Source organism: Poecilia reticulata, chromosome 2, assembly GCF_904066995.2.
Source record: "Poecilia reticulata chromosome 2, P_reticulata-male-v2, whole genome shotgun sequence".
In the NCBI taxonomy this organism is placed as follows: domain Eukaryota; kingdom Metazoa; phylum Chordata; class Actinopteri; order Cyprinodontiformes; family Poeciliidae; genus Poecilia; species Poecilia reticulata.
In genome coordinates, this window is record NC_088831.1 from 18023673 (window position 1) to 18038795 (window position 15123).

At 38.9% G+C, this 15123-nt stretch overlaps 1 protein-coding gene across 3 annotated transcripts in view; it reads left to right on the top strand.

The window, feature by feature from the left end:
* Positions 1–15123, top strand: part of vwa8 (von Willebrand factor A domain containing 8) — a 66867-nt gene that overhangs the window by 1301 nt on the left and 50443 nt on the right. The window contains exons 1-12 of one of the 3 annotated variants that reach the window (XM_081598998.1): positions 1075–1411; positions 2415–2492; positions 2587–2717; positions 3554–3664; positions 9496–9663; positions 9766–9930; positions 11032–11081; positions 11164–11272; positions 11367–11471; positions 11565–11693; positions 12472–12606; positions 12687–12764. In XM_081598998.1, the coding sequence (XP_081455124.1) occupies positions 1273–1411; positions 2415–2492; positions 2587–2717; positions 3554–3664; positions 9496–9663; positions 9766–9930; positions 11032–11081; positions 11164–11272; positions 11367–11471; positions 11565–11693; positions 12472–12606; positions 12687–12764 (1398 nt within the window). In that variant the 5' untranslated portion in view covers positions 1075–1272. Of the gene's footprint in view, positions 1–1074; positions 1412–2414; positions 2493–2586; positions 2718–3553; positions 3665–9495; positions 9664–9765; positions 9931–11031; positions 11082–11163; positions 11273–11366; positions 11472–11564; positions 11694–12471; positions 12607–12686; positions 12765–15123 lie in introns of those variants that run through there. The other 2 variants (XM_008437489.3, XM_008437498.3) reach the window with 2 other exon arrangements.

The following is a 15123-nucleotide window of genomic DNA, read 5'->3' on the forward strand; positions in this document are numbered from 1 at the left end:
TTGGGGTCTTTTATGACCAGCATTGATGCTCAGCAGTGGCTGTGAATATTGTCAAAATCTTTCAGTTGAGGTTTTTTTTCACCTTCATGATCGTACTTCTGTCCAAAACTAGGTTCAAAGAAGGGTGTTTCACATCAATTAAAGATATAAAGATAAGATATAGATATACTCAATAAAAGCATTTTGTTTTTTAATTAATTTCCAAAACATTAAATGTCTCATTTGTGCTGCAGGTTTTATTTGAATGCATTGACTTTGCAATACTGCATATTTTGGTGATCTGATGCCAAAATGATACATTTACAATCTAAATTTATCATCAAACTTTTGACCTTTAGGTATTTTGTGGTTTTTCTTTTGACTTATTTTGCTGGAATCTGGGACAGAATTGGAGAAAGTTGGCACATCAAAGCAAATTCTGTTTCAATTTAGAATTGTGAAACTACAATTAAAAAAATAAAGTAAAAATAAGTAAACCAGTATCGTATTTGTAATGAAGAAACCCCAAGTTTAGAAAGCTAAAAACATAATAAAATCCTAAAATGCACAAAAATGTAGGGTGAAACAAATAAACAGAGACTAAACATAAAATTGAATATCCTAAAATCAAAGTAATTAATTATCAGCCTAATTAGTTAAATTATATTATCCTAGTTAACTTTACAATATTAGTAAAAACTAGATCAAAATAATGTAAGACATTACAATTAAGTAAAAACAAATGAAACCGAACTCAAGATAAATTAGTTAACATTTGAATAGTTTATAGATAGGTTAAAAAAATTGCTAATACAGTTGAAGTAAGAACATAGGCTTTTTATTTTTGCTTTAATAAAAATAGTTATCGCTTTCTAAATAAGCAGAATAATAGACTATGGGCATTTGGATTTTATACTGGCTTTTGTGTAATAAAAAATGTGCCACAGCCCCTTTTTCCACGACAATTTCAGCTCGCGTTATATGCTAGTTACTCAGTATTACTGTGTGTTTTGACTGTGTAATAACAGCTCAATAGTCTTATCAAAAATGCGTTGTGGAAATGAAATTGTTGACCTTAACCAAGTTGGGGGCCCAGCGGAACTATTCTTTAGAGAGCTGGACGCAACGGAATTCTTTAAGCCTCGGACTCCTCTGTCCCTCAGTTATTTTCCTCCGGCTCCGGCAGTATGAGCTGACAGACGCTATGAAATGGGAATAAGGCCGTTCCAGCCCAAGAAGTGACCCAAACTTGGGGCTTTTTTATCCCGAAAGAACAACACAAGCAGCGGCAGAATGCATTACCAGCTGCTACGCGGCGGCACCACGGCGGCTGTGGCCGCTAGAAGGGTGCGGAATATTCTGGGTTCGGTCCTGGGTCGGGACGGCTGGATGTGGAGATTCCATGAGGTCAAACTTGTGAGCACATCCTCAGGTAATCTTCAGGCTGGACTCAAGGGGTGACGCTTTCAGAATGCCCAGCAGGGGAAAAATCAGGGGTTCTGTTGGTGTTTATTCTAAATTCATGGACCATTGTTTGGGACAGCAGCAGCTTGCTTCTCTGTTTTACTTCTGCACAAGCAAAGACCTGATTGGAGTTTGTCTTGGTAGATTTCTGACCTCTGTGGTGATCAAAGCGAGAATAACTTGAAGGAGAAAGCAGGGTCAGCACTTGAACTAGTTTCTAGGTGAAAGGTCATTGACTCTCTTCTGTTGTCAGTTCTTTCAGTTCCAGTAGAAAATAATTGCCAGGCTAGTACTTGTGTGAAATTATTGATTCATTTCATACTTCTGTCACGATATTACTTGTTCTGCAGTCTCGGTAAACATTTGGGCTGATGGTTTGCTGTTTGTATGTATAAAACTACTGGTACTAGCGGCACACCAGTAAATCGGTCCGATTTAAATCATTCTGAGATTGCCGGTCAGCTGATACTTACATGAGAAATCGATCTTATCTACCGGTCTATCTACCTCCACTAAGTTCTGAAAATCAGCCACTGTCCCATTTTGGTGTATCAGTGTTGTTAACTTAGCAACTTTGTTGCCATATTTAGCGATTTTTTTTTTTTTTCAAAAATTAACACCTTGAATCTCATATGCAGAGGTGTGAAAGAGTGTTCATGTTTTTTCAGGAAATCAGAAATGGAGCAAACACTTTTCCACACCAATGTAGAATTTGTATAATATTTTAAAGATTAGGGTGATGGCATTGAGGGCCTCTATTTTCATATTTAGACTTAAATACATTAAAATAACTCATTAAAATTCCAGTGGAAATGATAAAAAGCTGCTCAGCAATTATAAGAAGGGCTTGATTGCTGCGGTGCCAATGGTTATTTTTTTCCATTTAAGTATTGAGAAGTGTAAAAATAATTTTCAATGCAACATTAAAAAAGAAGTGCTTTTCAAGAAGACTCATCCTCTTCTCTTGGCAGGTGACACTGTGACGATTGGAGAGATCTCCTACAAACTCAAAACCCCTCAGAATCCAGAACTGGTTCCCCTCAAATACCGTATGTGATGTTCAGTGTTTGTCCAGCTATTCACTGATCCACAGGCGTTGTGTTGTCGTCTAGATTGTTTAGCTCTCTGGTCTCCATTCGCCAGTTTCAGACTCTGTGCCCCAAACGGTGGCTCAACATCTCCGATGGATCATGCAGAAGGACCTTTTGGGCCAAGACGTGTTTCTCATCGGACCCCCAGGACCGCTAAGACGATCCATAGCCATGCAGTACCTCGTGAGTAACTTGAGAACAAACATTTATTTTTGCCCTTTATGCATACGAGATGCAGTGAATAATTAGTAGAAGTTGGATTTAAGAATTTATGATGGCTGAAAAAGAAAATAATCACAGTGTTCTGTGGCCTAGTCAAAGTCAAAACCCCAATCTGATTGAAATGCTGCAGTGGGAACTGAAGAGGGCTGTAGATGCTTCATAACGAGGGGTGGGCAGTATGGACTTAGAATTTTATCAAGATATTTTATCGTGCTATTGTGATAGCGATGAAAATGATGATTAAAAAAACAATTTATTACTTCTTTTTTAGGTAACTGCATGGTTCAGCATTCATACCACCACAAACATAAAAGCTGCTTTTAAAAAACATTCCTACTGGAAACTTCTTCAGGACACAGCATAAATAATATTTCAATGATTTGCACACAGATACTTCATTTAATTGTATTTACTGATATTTATTGACGCTCTCTTGGAAAAAAAAACCGAGAGAAAATAAAAACGTAACATTTTAGTCTGATTTTTTTATTTTATTTTTTTCACCATTAGCTGAAATTTATTGTGACAATGATAAATCAAAATTCATGTCATGGCAAGAATGTTTTTCACAATAAATGCCCATCCCTATTCATATCTTTGATCAACTGAGTCGTCTACTATTCTTCTTAGACGACCTGAAAAATGTAACGATTTTTGTAGAGTTCAGACATGAAAGCATCTGAGTGGGGGACGTTCTGAGAAAAACTATATACATTTTTATTGGTGCCATTTTTTTATTCAGATGTTCAATTTAATGAGTTCATGAGTGAATTCTTTTTGTTGTCATTGTGAACTAGGAGCTGACGAGGCGTGAAGTGGAGTATGTGGCGCTGTCCAGGGACACCACGGAAACGGACCTGAAGCAGAGGAGAGAGATCCGATCAGGAACAGCCTTCTACATCGACCAGGTTCTTCTGATTTCTGTTGGATTCGTAGATTTCAATCAAGTTTGATTTTCTTCTGGTATTTTATCATTTTCAACTGGTTTTAGTTTGATTTGAGTCAGTATGCTAGGATACAAAGGTAAACTACGACTGATGATCAAATCAACTCTGTATGCTGTTTGCTTGAACACTTAGTAGCTTTAAAATGCAGTAAAATGACTTTCACTAAAGATACGAGTGTCATCTGCAAACGCAGTGAACATTAGTCCATCAGTGAAATTGATCAAGAAATGCCTTGATTTCCATATAACATGATGCAAAGCCATGGGCCTAAATCAACTACTTGGATAAAATCACGGGTCAGACTGGATATTATTATAAAAGTGTCTGCAGTTGTGGAAGTTCCTCCTTACAGATATTACAGTGTAGGTTTTCATGTAGAAACAAGTAACAAGTAATTTGACAATTGAAATTAATTATCAAACTAAAGATGAAATTTAAAAAATCGTATTCAAACCTGTTTTTTTTTTTTCCTTTCTGAGTTAAATTTCAATGGCTGCGTTTTCATTACAAATGTGTGCAGAACTGTCGATATTCCACCAATGTTGAGAAAACACACTCTGGCAACTCCAGTAAAAAAAGAAACGCATTTGAAATCACACGTGAATAAGTTTGTTCACACGATAAGTCGTTAAAAATTATGCCACACCGTCATTTTCCTACCACTTCCTGTCATCTTCTTCGTCTTTTTCTGCCAGTAGTAACATCCGGTTGTTGATCACATGAGCAGCATAATGCAAAAAAAGTGTTTCCGTTGCAGATTTTTGAAATACATGAACTATGATTCAGCCGAAAAACCACCTCATCCTTGTTCAGCAGCTTTTTATCGAAAAATTTGAGTTTTTTTCCTAAATTGGTGCCAGGTGCAATTTATTTTCATAACTCCAATTTGCAGTTTTTTGCTCTATTGAAACACAGTCGGTGTTAAGCCTTTTGACTAAGTGCTAATACCAACGACATAAAGCTTCCAGGACTATTGGAGAATTTAAAAATGACCAACAATGATTGCGTCACAAACAACCAGTATGCATAATAATATCACTCTGCAGGACATTTTTTTTTTCATATCAACTTACATATAAATATACACCCCCGTACTGGGTTAACTTTGTGAATTTAGTAACCGTGGAAACGAGCCGCTTCTTATAATAAAAATTGGCTCTTCTGTCTAGAACCCTCTGTTCTCTCTTCATCTCCTTTTGGTTTGAAATGTGAAAATGAAGGTAAAATACATAAACACATTGTCATTACACACTGGAACGTTACACAAAAGACCTAGTAGATTTGTAACAGCTTAGACATGACATTCCTGTTGCTCATAGTGGCACCATGTTTGATTAACTGTGTTAATTTGTTCTTTTGTTCATCATTCTTTTAGTTGAGGCATTTCTTCTTTAGTGTTCCCTCTTAATTTGAATGCTGTGCACCTGGCAGGATTTTTGCTCTTACCTTTTATTTTTCTTCCTTTTGGACAGTTGCTATATATAACCATGGCAATAAGGCGATTTTTTTATTTATTTATTTTTTTACAACTGTGAGCAGCTGATTAAAATCAACAATCTCGAGGATTGTTGACTTGAGGTTTTCTGAACAGAAACAAAACTGTTCAGAAACACTTTCACTTTCATGTTCATCCAAGCATTGATTGGTTCTCAGCATCTGTTCAGTTCTTGGTCGGGTTCGTAGTCCGCCGTCTGCGTAATTATGATCTATTGTCAATTGAGCTAAAGGGAGAATGTAGATATTAAATCAAAGGGATCCCAGTTTTGAACCTTGGAGAACTACTTGGACAAGTAGTCCAAGTAGTTCTGTTGAGCTACTTTTATCCAAAGTGTTAAACGACAGAAAATATTAATATAACAATAGCAATAACAAGGTTCGGCAGTTTTACTCAAGTAAGAGTAGAGATGTTTCACAATAAACATCTCTACAAAAAATGTAGCTCCGAACCTTGGAGACAAGTAGTTCTCCAAGGTTCGGCATGGGATTTTTGTCCACTCAGATTAAAATGTACCTATTGTCATGATGAATATTGACAAAAAACACTTTATATGTCCCCTAGGGGAAATTTCTTAGTTGCTGAGCTACTTTTATCCAAAGTGTTAAACAGCAGAAAATATAAATATAACAATAGCGATATAAAATCTATAACACAAGTGTGAAATTACAAGTTAAGTATGACTTAAACATGAAATAAATTCAATAAATGACTTGAAATAACAATGAATGGCCCAGTCAAAGTCCAAATCTGAATCCAATTGAGAACGTTGGGCGACATTTGAAAGTTGATGTTCACAGATGAACTGTTTTTGACAAATAATTTGTTTCTGCAAACGGATGGATTTGTAAAACTCAACTTCATTGAACAACATTATTATTTATCGCAATAATTACTTTGACCATTTGTTGTCCAGCAAAATTTGTTATTGTGACATTCTCAGTTGCCACAGAAACCATAATGAGGCATCCACAAGTTTCAGGAAGTCAAATTTAAGACTTTTTATTACCTCAGCACATTGATCTGCCACCATGTTTTGTTGGTGGCCTACCGTTTCTATGAAAGTGTTATGTAAAGGTAACAAAATGTTTTAGACGTTGCCTTCCTCAGAACCACCATCCAGTGTGGCCATGGTGAGTTGGCATGTATTTCTTTCTTTTTTTTTTAGGAGTTTTATGTTGTGATTTCTGCCTGTGGGTGCAACTTTCTGCAGTGTTGGATCTGATTACTGTTTTAGGGATGATAATGTGTGGGTGTGGATTGGAAAGCTTCTCTTTCTGAGGCTAGTTTGGTATCGTAGGAGGTGTTAACTAGAACATCCAAGTATTCCTCTGGGCCCTGTGCTGGTTTGCAGCCCTATATTCATGCTTAACGTGTCAATCCCCGCGCATCCGCTGTCCCTCCCCTCTCCTTAGCTCCTCTCAATCCGTCTCTCCCCCCGCCGTCATCCCACCCCTCAAGTTTCCACGCAAGCTGTAGTCACATGGATATAATCCCATTCTTGTTATAATTTTGACATTTGAAGTCACCCCTGTGCTGTTGCCAAGCTCTTATGTAAGGCAGCTTATCTCCAACTCCGTTGTAGAGCGAATCAGACTTGCCACCTCCACTGGAGCTGAATTTAAAGTGCTGTCAGTTCCATCTAATTATGTGCTTCAAGCAGAAGGTTTGAGAAACTCGACGCACCTTCAGAGAAACGTTTACCTCCTGTTCCAGCAGGTAGACACTCCCAAGAAATCAGCGTAAAGTCTGTTCACCAGCTTTTTTTTTCCCTCTCAGGTTGTCCACGCCTCCTTTAAAAAGTCTTAAATTGTTGCATCTAAAATTAACCCTTTAAAATGTCTGAGTTTGAAAATGCTTGATTGCAACACAGCAGGATCCCCCGGCAACCACCCATATCTATAATAGTTTTTCAGTCTTAAATTTAATTCAAGGTCTTTGTTTTTGGAATTTGACATTCGGAAACATGTGGATATCCTGTTTCTGTGTCTGTTTCTGCAGAAACTAGGCCTGTCACAATAACAAATTTTGCTGGACAATAAAAATGGTCAAAGTAATGATTACGATAAATAATGATGTCTGTGTTTCGTGAAAATTTATGGGATTTTTCGTAGCGTTAGATTAATGTTGGACATCAAATCGGCGTGGCTCCTAGTGTTGAGCTTGCATAAAATTCAGAGGTGGGTAGAGTACCGCAAAAATTTACTCAAGTAAGAGTAGAGATACTTTGACATGTTTTTATTCAAGTAAAAGTAAAATGTAGCCGTCCAAGAAATGACTCCGGTAAGAGTAAAAAAAGTATTTGGTTAAAAAATGATTCAAGTACAGAGTTACTGATACAATTATCAATCACAATTATTTAAATAACAAAATCAAGCAAAAATATTTTTTCCCCAAACCAATTTCTTTCAATAAAAAAAAAAAACGGATGAAATTTTAACAAAACACTGCAGGTGTGTGTCTGTGTGTGGTGAACTTTTGGTTAAAACATGTTTGTTCTTCATTCAGTGGGTAGAGAATCCAGAAATTTTACTCAAGTAAGAGGAGAGATGTTTCACAATAAAATGACTCGGGTAAAAGTAAAAAGTACAGCGCAGTAAAAGTACTACTCAAGTAGATGTAATTGAGAAAGTGTAACTAGTTACTTCCCAGCTCTGACAGAATGAATACTTTGCTTTCTTTTGAGCCTGAGAAAAGCTTCAAATTATATAGAGACTCAGTCCAAGTGAAATCCTGGGCTGACCCCTGAGTAGCGTTGGCCTGGTTTGACCTCTCAGATGGTTCTCCTCTATAGTTACTATGGGCTTGGATTTTAGTGAAGTTATCGCCTACAGATCTCAAGATAAATGTGCAAGAGAGCCGTCGGTAGCTAAAACTCTTAACGGACAAGATCAGAACCAGCCAGGATCCGTTTCTGGTTCTTCTGGGATCCATTCGGGACGGAACAGAAGGCTCGTCTGTGCTCTCTCGATCCTGCGTCACTCGCATTTCTAACAATTATCTGATTACAGCGTTGGTGCCGAAAATGGACCAAGAGTTAAATTTAGAGCATCTGGTCCCCACTACGGCTTTATAGCTCTGCTTCCCACACAACCTGCCACACATTTACATGTTAACCTAATTACACGGCCGCCCGCTCTGCGGTCCACCCAGACGGCTAAAGTTTCCTGTCTCTTGACGTCAAGATGGGCCCTTTGAATTCTGCTGAAGAGTGCGCTCGCAGTCAGTCGCACATGTGCTGCTCGACAAACTAGACGAAAAAGAAAAAGTTTTATTTGGTGGCCAAAAATAGGTTTTCCTAAAAGAGCTTTGTTTTTGGGACTTGTTTGGAGCATACCCAGCTGGTCTTACACCCCAGGTTAAAAATAGTAAGGCGTTACAGGATTTTAAAACAAAACTATGATGATGATGATGGTTGCTTTTGAATTATTATTTTTTTAAACAGAAAATGAGTCATTATTTCTGCTGCTGCTAAAATAATAGAGTAAATTCATTATTTCCACATGTCACTGATATAAAAACTAGCTGAGTTTAATCCTCCTTCACTCAGCAACAACATTCACACCTAGAATAGTGTCGATTCTAGAGCGACTTGGTTGTCCTTACGGATGGTGCAATTACTAATCGTAAAAAAGATCACATTTTTATTACGCTAATTAGCTATTAGCATGATTAGCATCACCAAAACAAAAAACAGTCATTTGTTTTCCCTTGAAAATGTCGGTCCCGTTACTTTACCAGGTGTCCTCCTTCCTTCATTTTTTATCATCTTTTATTGCTCTTTAACTTTATTTAAATGTCTCGCTGATGGTTAGACTAGCTAACGTCCACGCCGAAAAGTGTTGATTTTAGAGTGACTTAGTTGTGCTTATGTATGGTGCAATTACTAATCGTAAAAAGATATATTTCTATGATGCTAATTAGCTATTAGCATGATTAGAATCAACAAAACAAAAAAACTGTTGCTTGTTTTCCTTGAAAATGTCAGTCCTGTTACTTTAACCGAAAACCATCCATCAGTGCTCTATAACTTTGTTTCAATGTGACTTAAATTGTAGGAATGGTATTTAGGGGAAAATTTGCGGTTTAAAAATCATTAATTTATGCTTTTTAAAGAAATTAAAAAAAAAAGTTCTCAGAAAGGAAGTAGGAACCTTCACATAAGCATCACTGAAAGCTTAAATCGTCGACAACTTGATCTTCAGACTTGTGGTTGGAGTCTGTAGCAAACTAGCTCCTCAGAAATAAACACTGTAAGATAATAGGCTTAATTTTACTGCCTCTACCTTTTCTCCAGTGTGCCGTAAGAGCAGCAACACAAGGCCGCGTTCTGGTCCTGGAGGGGCTGGAGAAAGCAGAGAGAAACGTCCTGCCTGTCCTCAACAACCTCCTGGAGAACAGAGAGATGCAGCTGGAGGACGGACGCTTCCTGATGTCGGCCGAGCGCTACGACAAGCTGCTGCAGGTCAGGACGGCGGCGCGCATCTCAGTCAAAACCTTCTGAGATTTGGAAATTTGGAAAGTGAAATAGTGAAAAGTGCTTTCTTTCTACGTCTGGGCTTTTCAGGAGCACACCAAGGAGGAGCTGGACAGCTGGAAGATTGTCCGCGTGAGCGAGGACTTCCGGGTCATCGCTCTCGGTCTGCCGGTTCCCAAATACAAGGGCAACCCTCTGGATCCTCCTCTCCGCTCTCGCTTCCAGGCCAGAGACATCTACTACCTTCCATTCAAGGTCCGAGCAGAGCCCTGCACTCTGTTAGCACGTCTCAATAGGGAGGTTGACTGAGCAAACTGTTCAAAAGTGACACTAAAGAGAACCACGCCCCCACCATGAAACTGCCACCACCATGTTTCGAAAGAAATTAGTTGATAAGTAGGAATACTTGTGATTGTTGTGGCTTAAAATTTCTGATTTTTGCGGCAACCTTGTTCAAGTAGATGCAGTCACAGCTGTGAATTTTTTTTTAACTTTATATTTGCCCCGCATCACTTATGCCCATGACTGTATACATGGTACAAGCAGAACCTACAGAACATCTCAAAATCATTTTTTGTACACACACAAAAAAATAACTAATGTTACTATTAAGTGTTGTGAAACAGGAAGTTAAATTAGAAGGGAGCTAAGGCGATTGGTCAAAATCCAGCTGATTTGCAGTGATTGGTCAGAAATGAAGGAAATACAGAAAACGTTACAGTGATTGGTCAGATTTACAGAAAAGTTATTTGACTGGTGAAAATTGCAAGTCTGTGCGCAGTTTGCCAACGATGAGTGAATTTGCGTTAATAGTTGCGATCGCAACATTACAACTTCCTGGAGGGAACTATTCTACTTTATTAAGGCGCTGAATTGTTGATAAATAATGAGAACACCCCTGTAGCTTTTAGGTTTTGAAAGGATGTGCACTGCAAAAAACAAAATCTTACCAAGTATTTTCTTTAGTCTCTAGTTCAAATATCTTAGTACACTTGAAATGAGACAAAACTAACTTGCAAGCAGCTTTTTGGCAAGATGTAAGAGCTTATTTAGAGTCAATAATTCCTTAATATTGATGAGAATGTGCAAGTTCCACTTGCATATTGTTTCACTTATAACAAGACATTTTTCCCATAAGTAAAATAACTTCCCAAACAAACTAGTACATTTTTATCAATATTAAGAATTATTGACTTAAGCTCCTATTTCTTGCTGAAACATTACTTGTAAGTTAGTTTTGACTTACTTCAACTGTACTAAGATACTTGCACTAGAAACCAAACCAAAAATACTTGGTAATATTTAGTGTTTTTTGCAGTGATGCCGCCACTTCAGTTCTCATCTTTCCACTTGCAGGACCAGCTGGAGTTGTTGTACAGCGTGGGGCCAAATGTTGCTGCTGAAAGGTGAGACATCATGTTTGGAATACTTTTCAGATGGGTTGTGAAGTGCCTTATGACGAGCCTCGTATTGTGTTCGGTGTCGTAGGGTTTCCCAGCTTCTGTCACTCGCCACAACGCTCTGCTCCCAGGAATCCTCCAGTCTGGGCCTCCCCGACTTCCCTGTGGATAACCTGGTTGCTGCGCTTCACGTTCTGGTACGATTTAGGAAGATAAATCAAAACTGACTTAAAAAAAATAGAAAGAGAGCAACAAAAAAAACGCGTTATTGTTTATGTTTTGTTGCTGCAGAACACGTTCCCCATGCTGTCCTCCCAGCAGCTCGTCCAGAGACTTTATCCCTACAAGAGCATCCTGGGGAAGGACGGACACACTGCGGTGGAGAGTGTGTTGAGTGTGAGTGCAGCAGATTCGTTTAGTTTTAAGTGGCTTCCTTCCATCAGCATTCAATGAAAACCTGACAGACGTGTTGCTCCTCATCACTCGCAGCGGTTCGAGCTTCTGGACGGCCGTCGCCAGGCAGCGCCCAGCAACGTTTTGAGCGTCTCCTCCTCCAGTGACCGTGACGGCCACGCGGATGTCACAGTGCAGGCTGCTGATAAGAAAATCACCTTCCAGGTATCAGGACAGCAACGTCTGCTGCCTAGCATGTCTACCTGGAGTTAAAACTGTTTTCTTTTCTTTCATTTGATCTTAACTTGCCTGCCCATCTTGGATATGTCTGGTTTTAGTTTGGTCGATCTTCCATGTGGTTTTTTTCCCCTCACTCTCATTCTTCTCATTCTTTTGACATTGTTGCATTGGAAGCTGAAATTTAAATGACTGATTTTAAGCAATGAAAAAATACAAAGGCTGATTCATTTATCTTTTTTTTAATCTTTTCTTAAATCTAACATCTGATTTCATTGGTACTTGATATTTCAAGAAATATCAAGGTCTCAAACTAATAAAATGTCCAGTTTATACTGCATGGTATAAACTTCCGTTATAGGGATAAGAGAGAAATAGCTTATCATAAACATAAGTACAAGACTTTGAAAGAGTCCAGTGGAGATAAATCCATCAAACTGATCATCTGATTGTTTTTGGCAAATAAATAATTACCTCTAAAGAAAAGTACGTAAAAACTCCTAAGGACATTGCAGCTGAAGAGAAGTCGTCCAGATCATTAAGAACGTCAAGGCGAGAGCTGTGAATGCAGGGATGAAGGCATCTGGACATCCCATAACGTCCAACAAATATCCTGCAGCGTTCAAACAGTCCATGCTGGAGGTCATTTGTTGGATCGTTCGATTTATCCGTCCTGAGCATGGTTAAAACTTCCTCCAGAGATGACCTCTTCCAAACATCTCAAACCATTTGCTACCAAAGCTTTGATGCGTTGATGTAATTTCAGGTTCCAGCAGGCGACAAAGAGCCGCGGCCGCCCAACAGCAGCGCCACCTTCATCAACACACCCAGCCACTCACAGCTGCTGGCTGAAATGATGCAGTCGCATATGGTGAAAGATTTGTGCCTGATAGGCGCCAAGGTAGAGAACACACAGCTTCCACACACACACACACACACACAAACACTGTCTGATGTTTCTACCGTTGTCATGGTTCCCAGGGATGCGGGAAGTCGGTGATAGCAAGAGAGTTTGCCGAGATGCTGGGATACAGCATAGAGCCGGTCATGCTCTACCAGGTAAATAAGAAACATTCAATCTGCTGCTTTTAGTCAATTTTTTTATCTGTGAAAGTTGGTGCAGAAAATAGGAACATCTTCTCTACATAACCGTTTATAGGGAATGCCTGGGGTAGTTTTCTGGGGGCAATTATTACCAACTACGCTGCTGTTGCATTTACCAGAGTTATGTACCACAGTACAAATTTACCCCAGGAGAGACGCCTGGTGGTGAGGAAGTAGTTTTTCCTTCATCAGAGGGAGAGTATGATGTAAAATTGACTTTTTTGATATCATGTTATAATGTACCATCATCAAAACTATATCTGGAATGTTGATTTGATTCTTTCACGCATGTTTGAGAAATCCGTTAATCTCTCCTGGTGGCCATGCAAGGGTCCCACCAAGCCCCGCCTCCCACTCAGCTCCTCCAGACTAGCGGCAGCAGGAGTTATCAAACTCCTGGTGGAACAGCGCATCTGCTGAACTCATCATAAGAACTTCTTCTCAGTCCAATACTCCTAAGAACGTTTGCTAACGGCTTAACTGAGAAACCTTGTGATGACTTCCAGAAGGCAGAGTTTTAGAAAGAGCAGGACCTTCTTAAAGAGACAGAGGCCCAATTTCAAGTCTATAAACTGTGAACTAAAATTTTGTTTAAGTCATGTTTGATATATTCAGCATATTTGTAGAAATTAAAGGAAACATGATTGTGCGGAAAAAAAAAAAGTTTTTATGTCGTTTCCTTCAGTGGTCCTTGATGCAGCGCCATCGCAGGCCAGGGAGGAAACTGGCTTTTCAAAGGGTTTGGTTCATTTGACACAGTGCAGTGTGAAAACGAACCGCACCAGCTGAAAACTCAAACCGATTTTATAGCACTATAAAGTATCCATAAAAGTGGAATGGGACTGACAGCAGTGCTTTCTAAACATTTTCTGTAATTTCAGGGATTATTTGACTTTGTGTCTACAATGAAAAAAAAAAATTCCCTGTATAAATAATGGCTTTCATGATTTACGTGACCCTGGAGCCTCTGCTTTGATGGCAGATCCAGGACCGGACCGAATCTGAGGCACCGATTCGGTGCAGCAGGACGGTCAGCCGCTCTCTAAGGAGACACTTTCACAGCTCAGCAATCACTGCCTGGAACAAATGACCCAACTCTGCTTGTCTTCCCACTTCTACCCTTAAACTGTGCTGTGACATGTTAGCATGATATTAAATATGACAGGGTTGCTCAGCAGAGCCCCCCCCTAACAGAAAAAGTGCCATTAGGTGTTATCTGTAAAGCAGAGATATCCTGTTTAGCAGCCGGGTCAGATCATGTGGGGACAGAGTTAATAGAGCTGATGGAAAAAGACCCTCAGGTTTCTGTTCTCATTCACTTGGTGGGATTGTTGGTTTGCATTTTCTTTTTTTCAAACAGTCTCTGCTGAAAACCAGAATCTGTATGTTACTGAGTGTTTGCTTAAAAGAGCCAAGTTTAGACGTTATGCATGGCTGCATGAAATAAATCTGTCACTCAGCTCAGCAGTCCATTGTCAGCCAGTCAGCTTTATCTATGTATCACTTTTCAAGTTCAGGGAACGCGCTTCATAAAGATAAACAAACCTTCTGCAGAATAAATTATGGTATGATATGAAAAGATGGACAAATATCATTATCTGATACCTGATATTTATCGATATATATTTCTACCTTTGCAACAGCGTGAAAAAACAACCACACGGCTGACTTTAGTGTCCTGCTTCACTTAGACGCCCCTCAGATGGAAATGAACGATGGTTACTTTTCAGATGTTTTTGTTTATATCCATATAATTCACTGATCAAACTTTGTGAACATTTTTCTACGTGTACAAGCTCAAAATTTCACCTCGCCGTGCAAGTTTCATAAGAAATGAATGGAGATAAATATTTCTAAATGAACAAAAGGACTTCCTTAAACATTCCTGAATATGAAACCCTTTGAAACTTAGAATCTCCAGACATGTTTGGCTCGAGAAAATTAAACTTAAAAAAAATAAATAAATCTGCATACAGTGGCGTTTTTTGATGCATGGGCAGTTGTCCAGGGCGTCATCAGAAAGGGCAGGGGACACCCAAGAACTAGGAAAACAATTATATCTTCTCTGTCCGTTGTCTCTTCAACAACTGCTCTACTACTTTTATGCATGTGAAGTGAAATAAGTTTCCTTAAATTGCTGTTGAGTACAAGAAATCAACATTACCTGATTTCTGCGGGGGGGAAATAAATCATAATTTATTGTATTTTAATTGGTTGAAGTGCAACAGAAGGAGGGGCTTTCCCAGGGCACCATTCTTGTGGACATATTTCAAGATTTAAAGCTTGCAAAGTTAGTCAAAGTTAGTCATAGTGA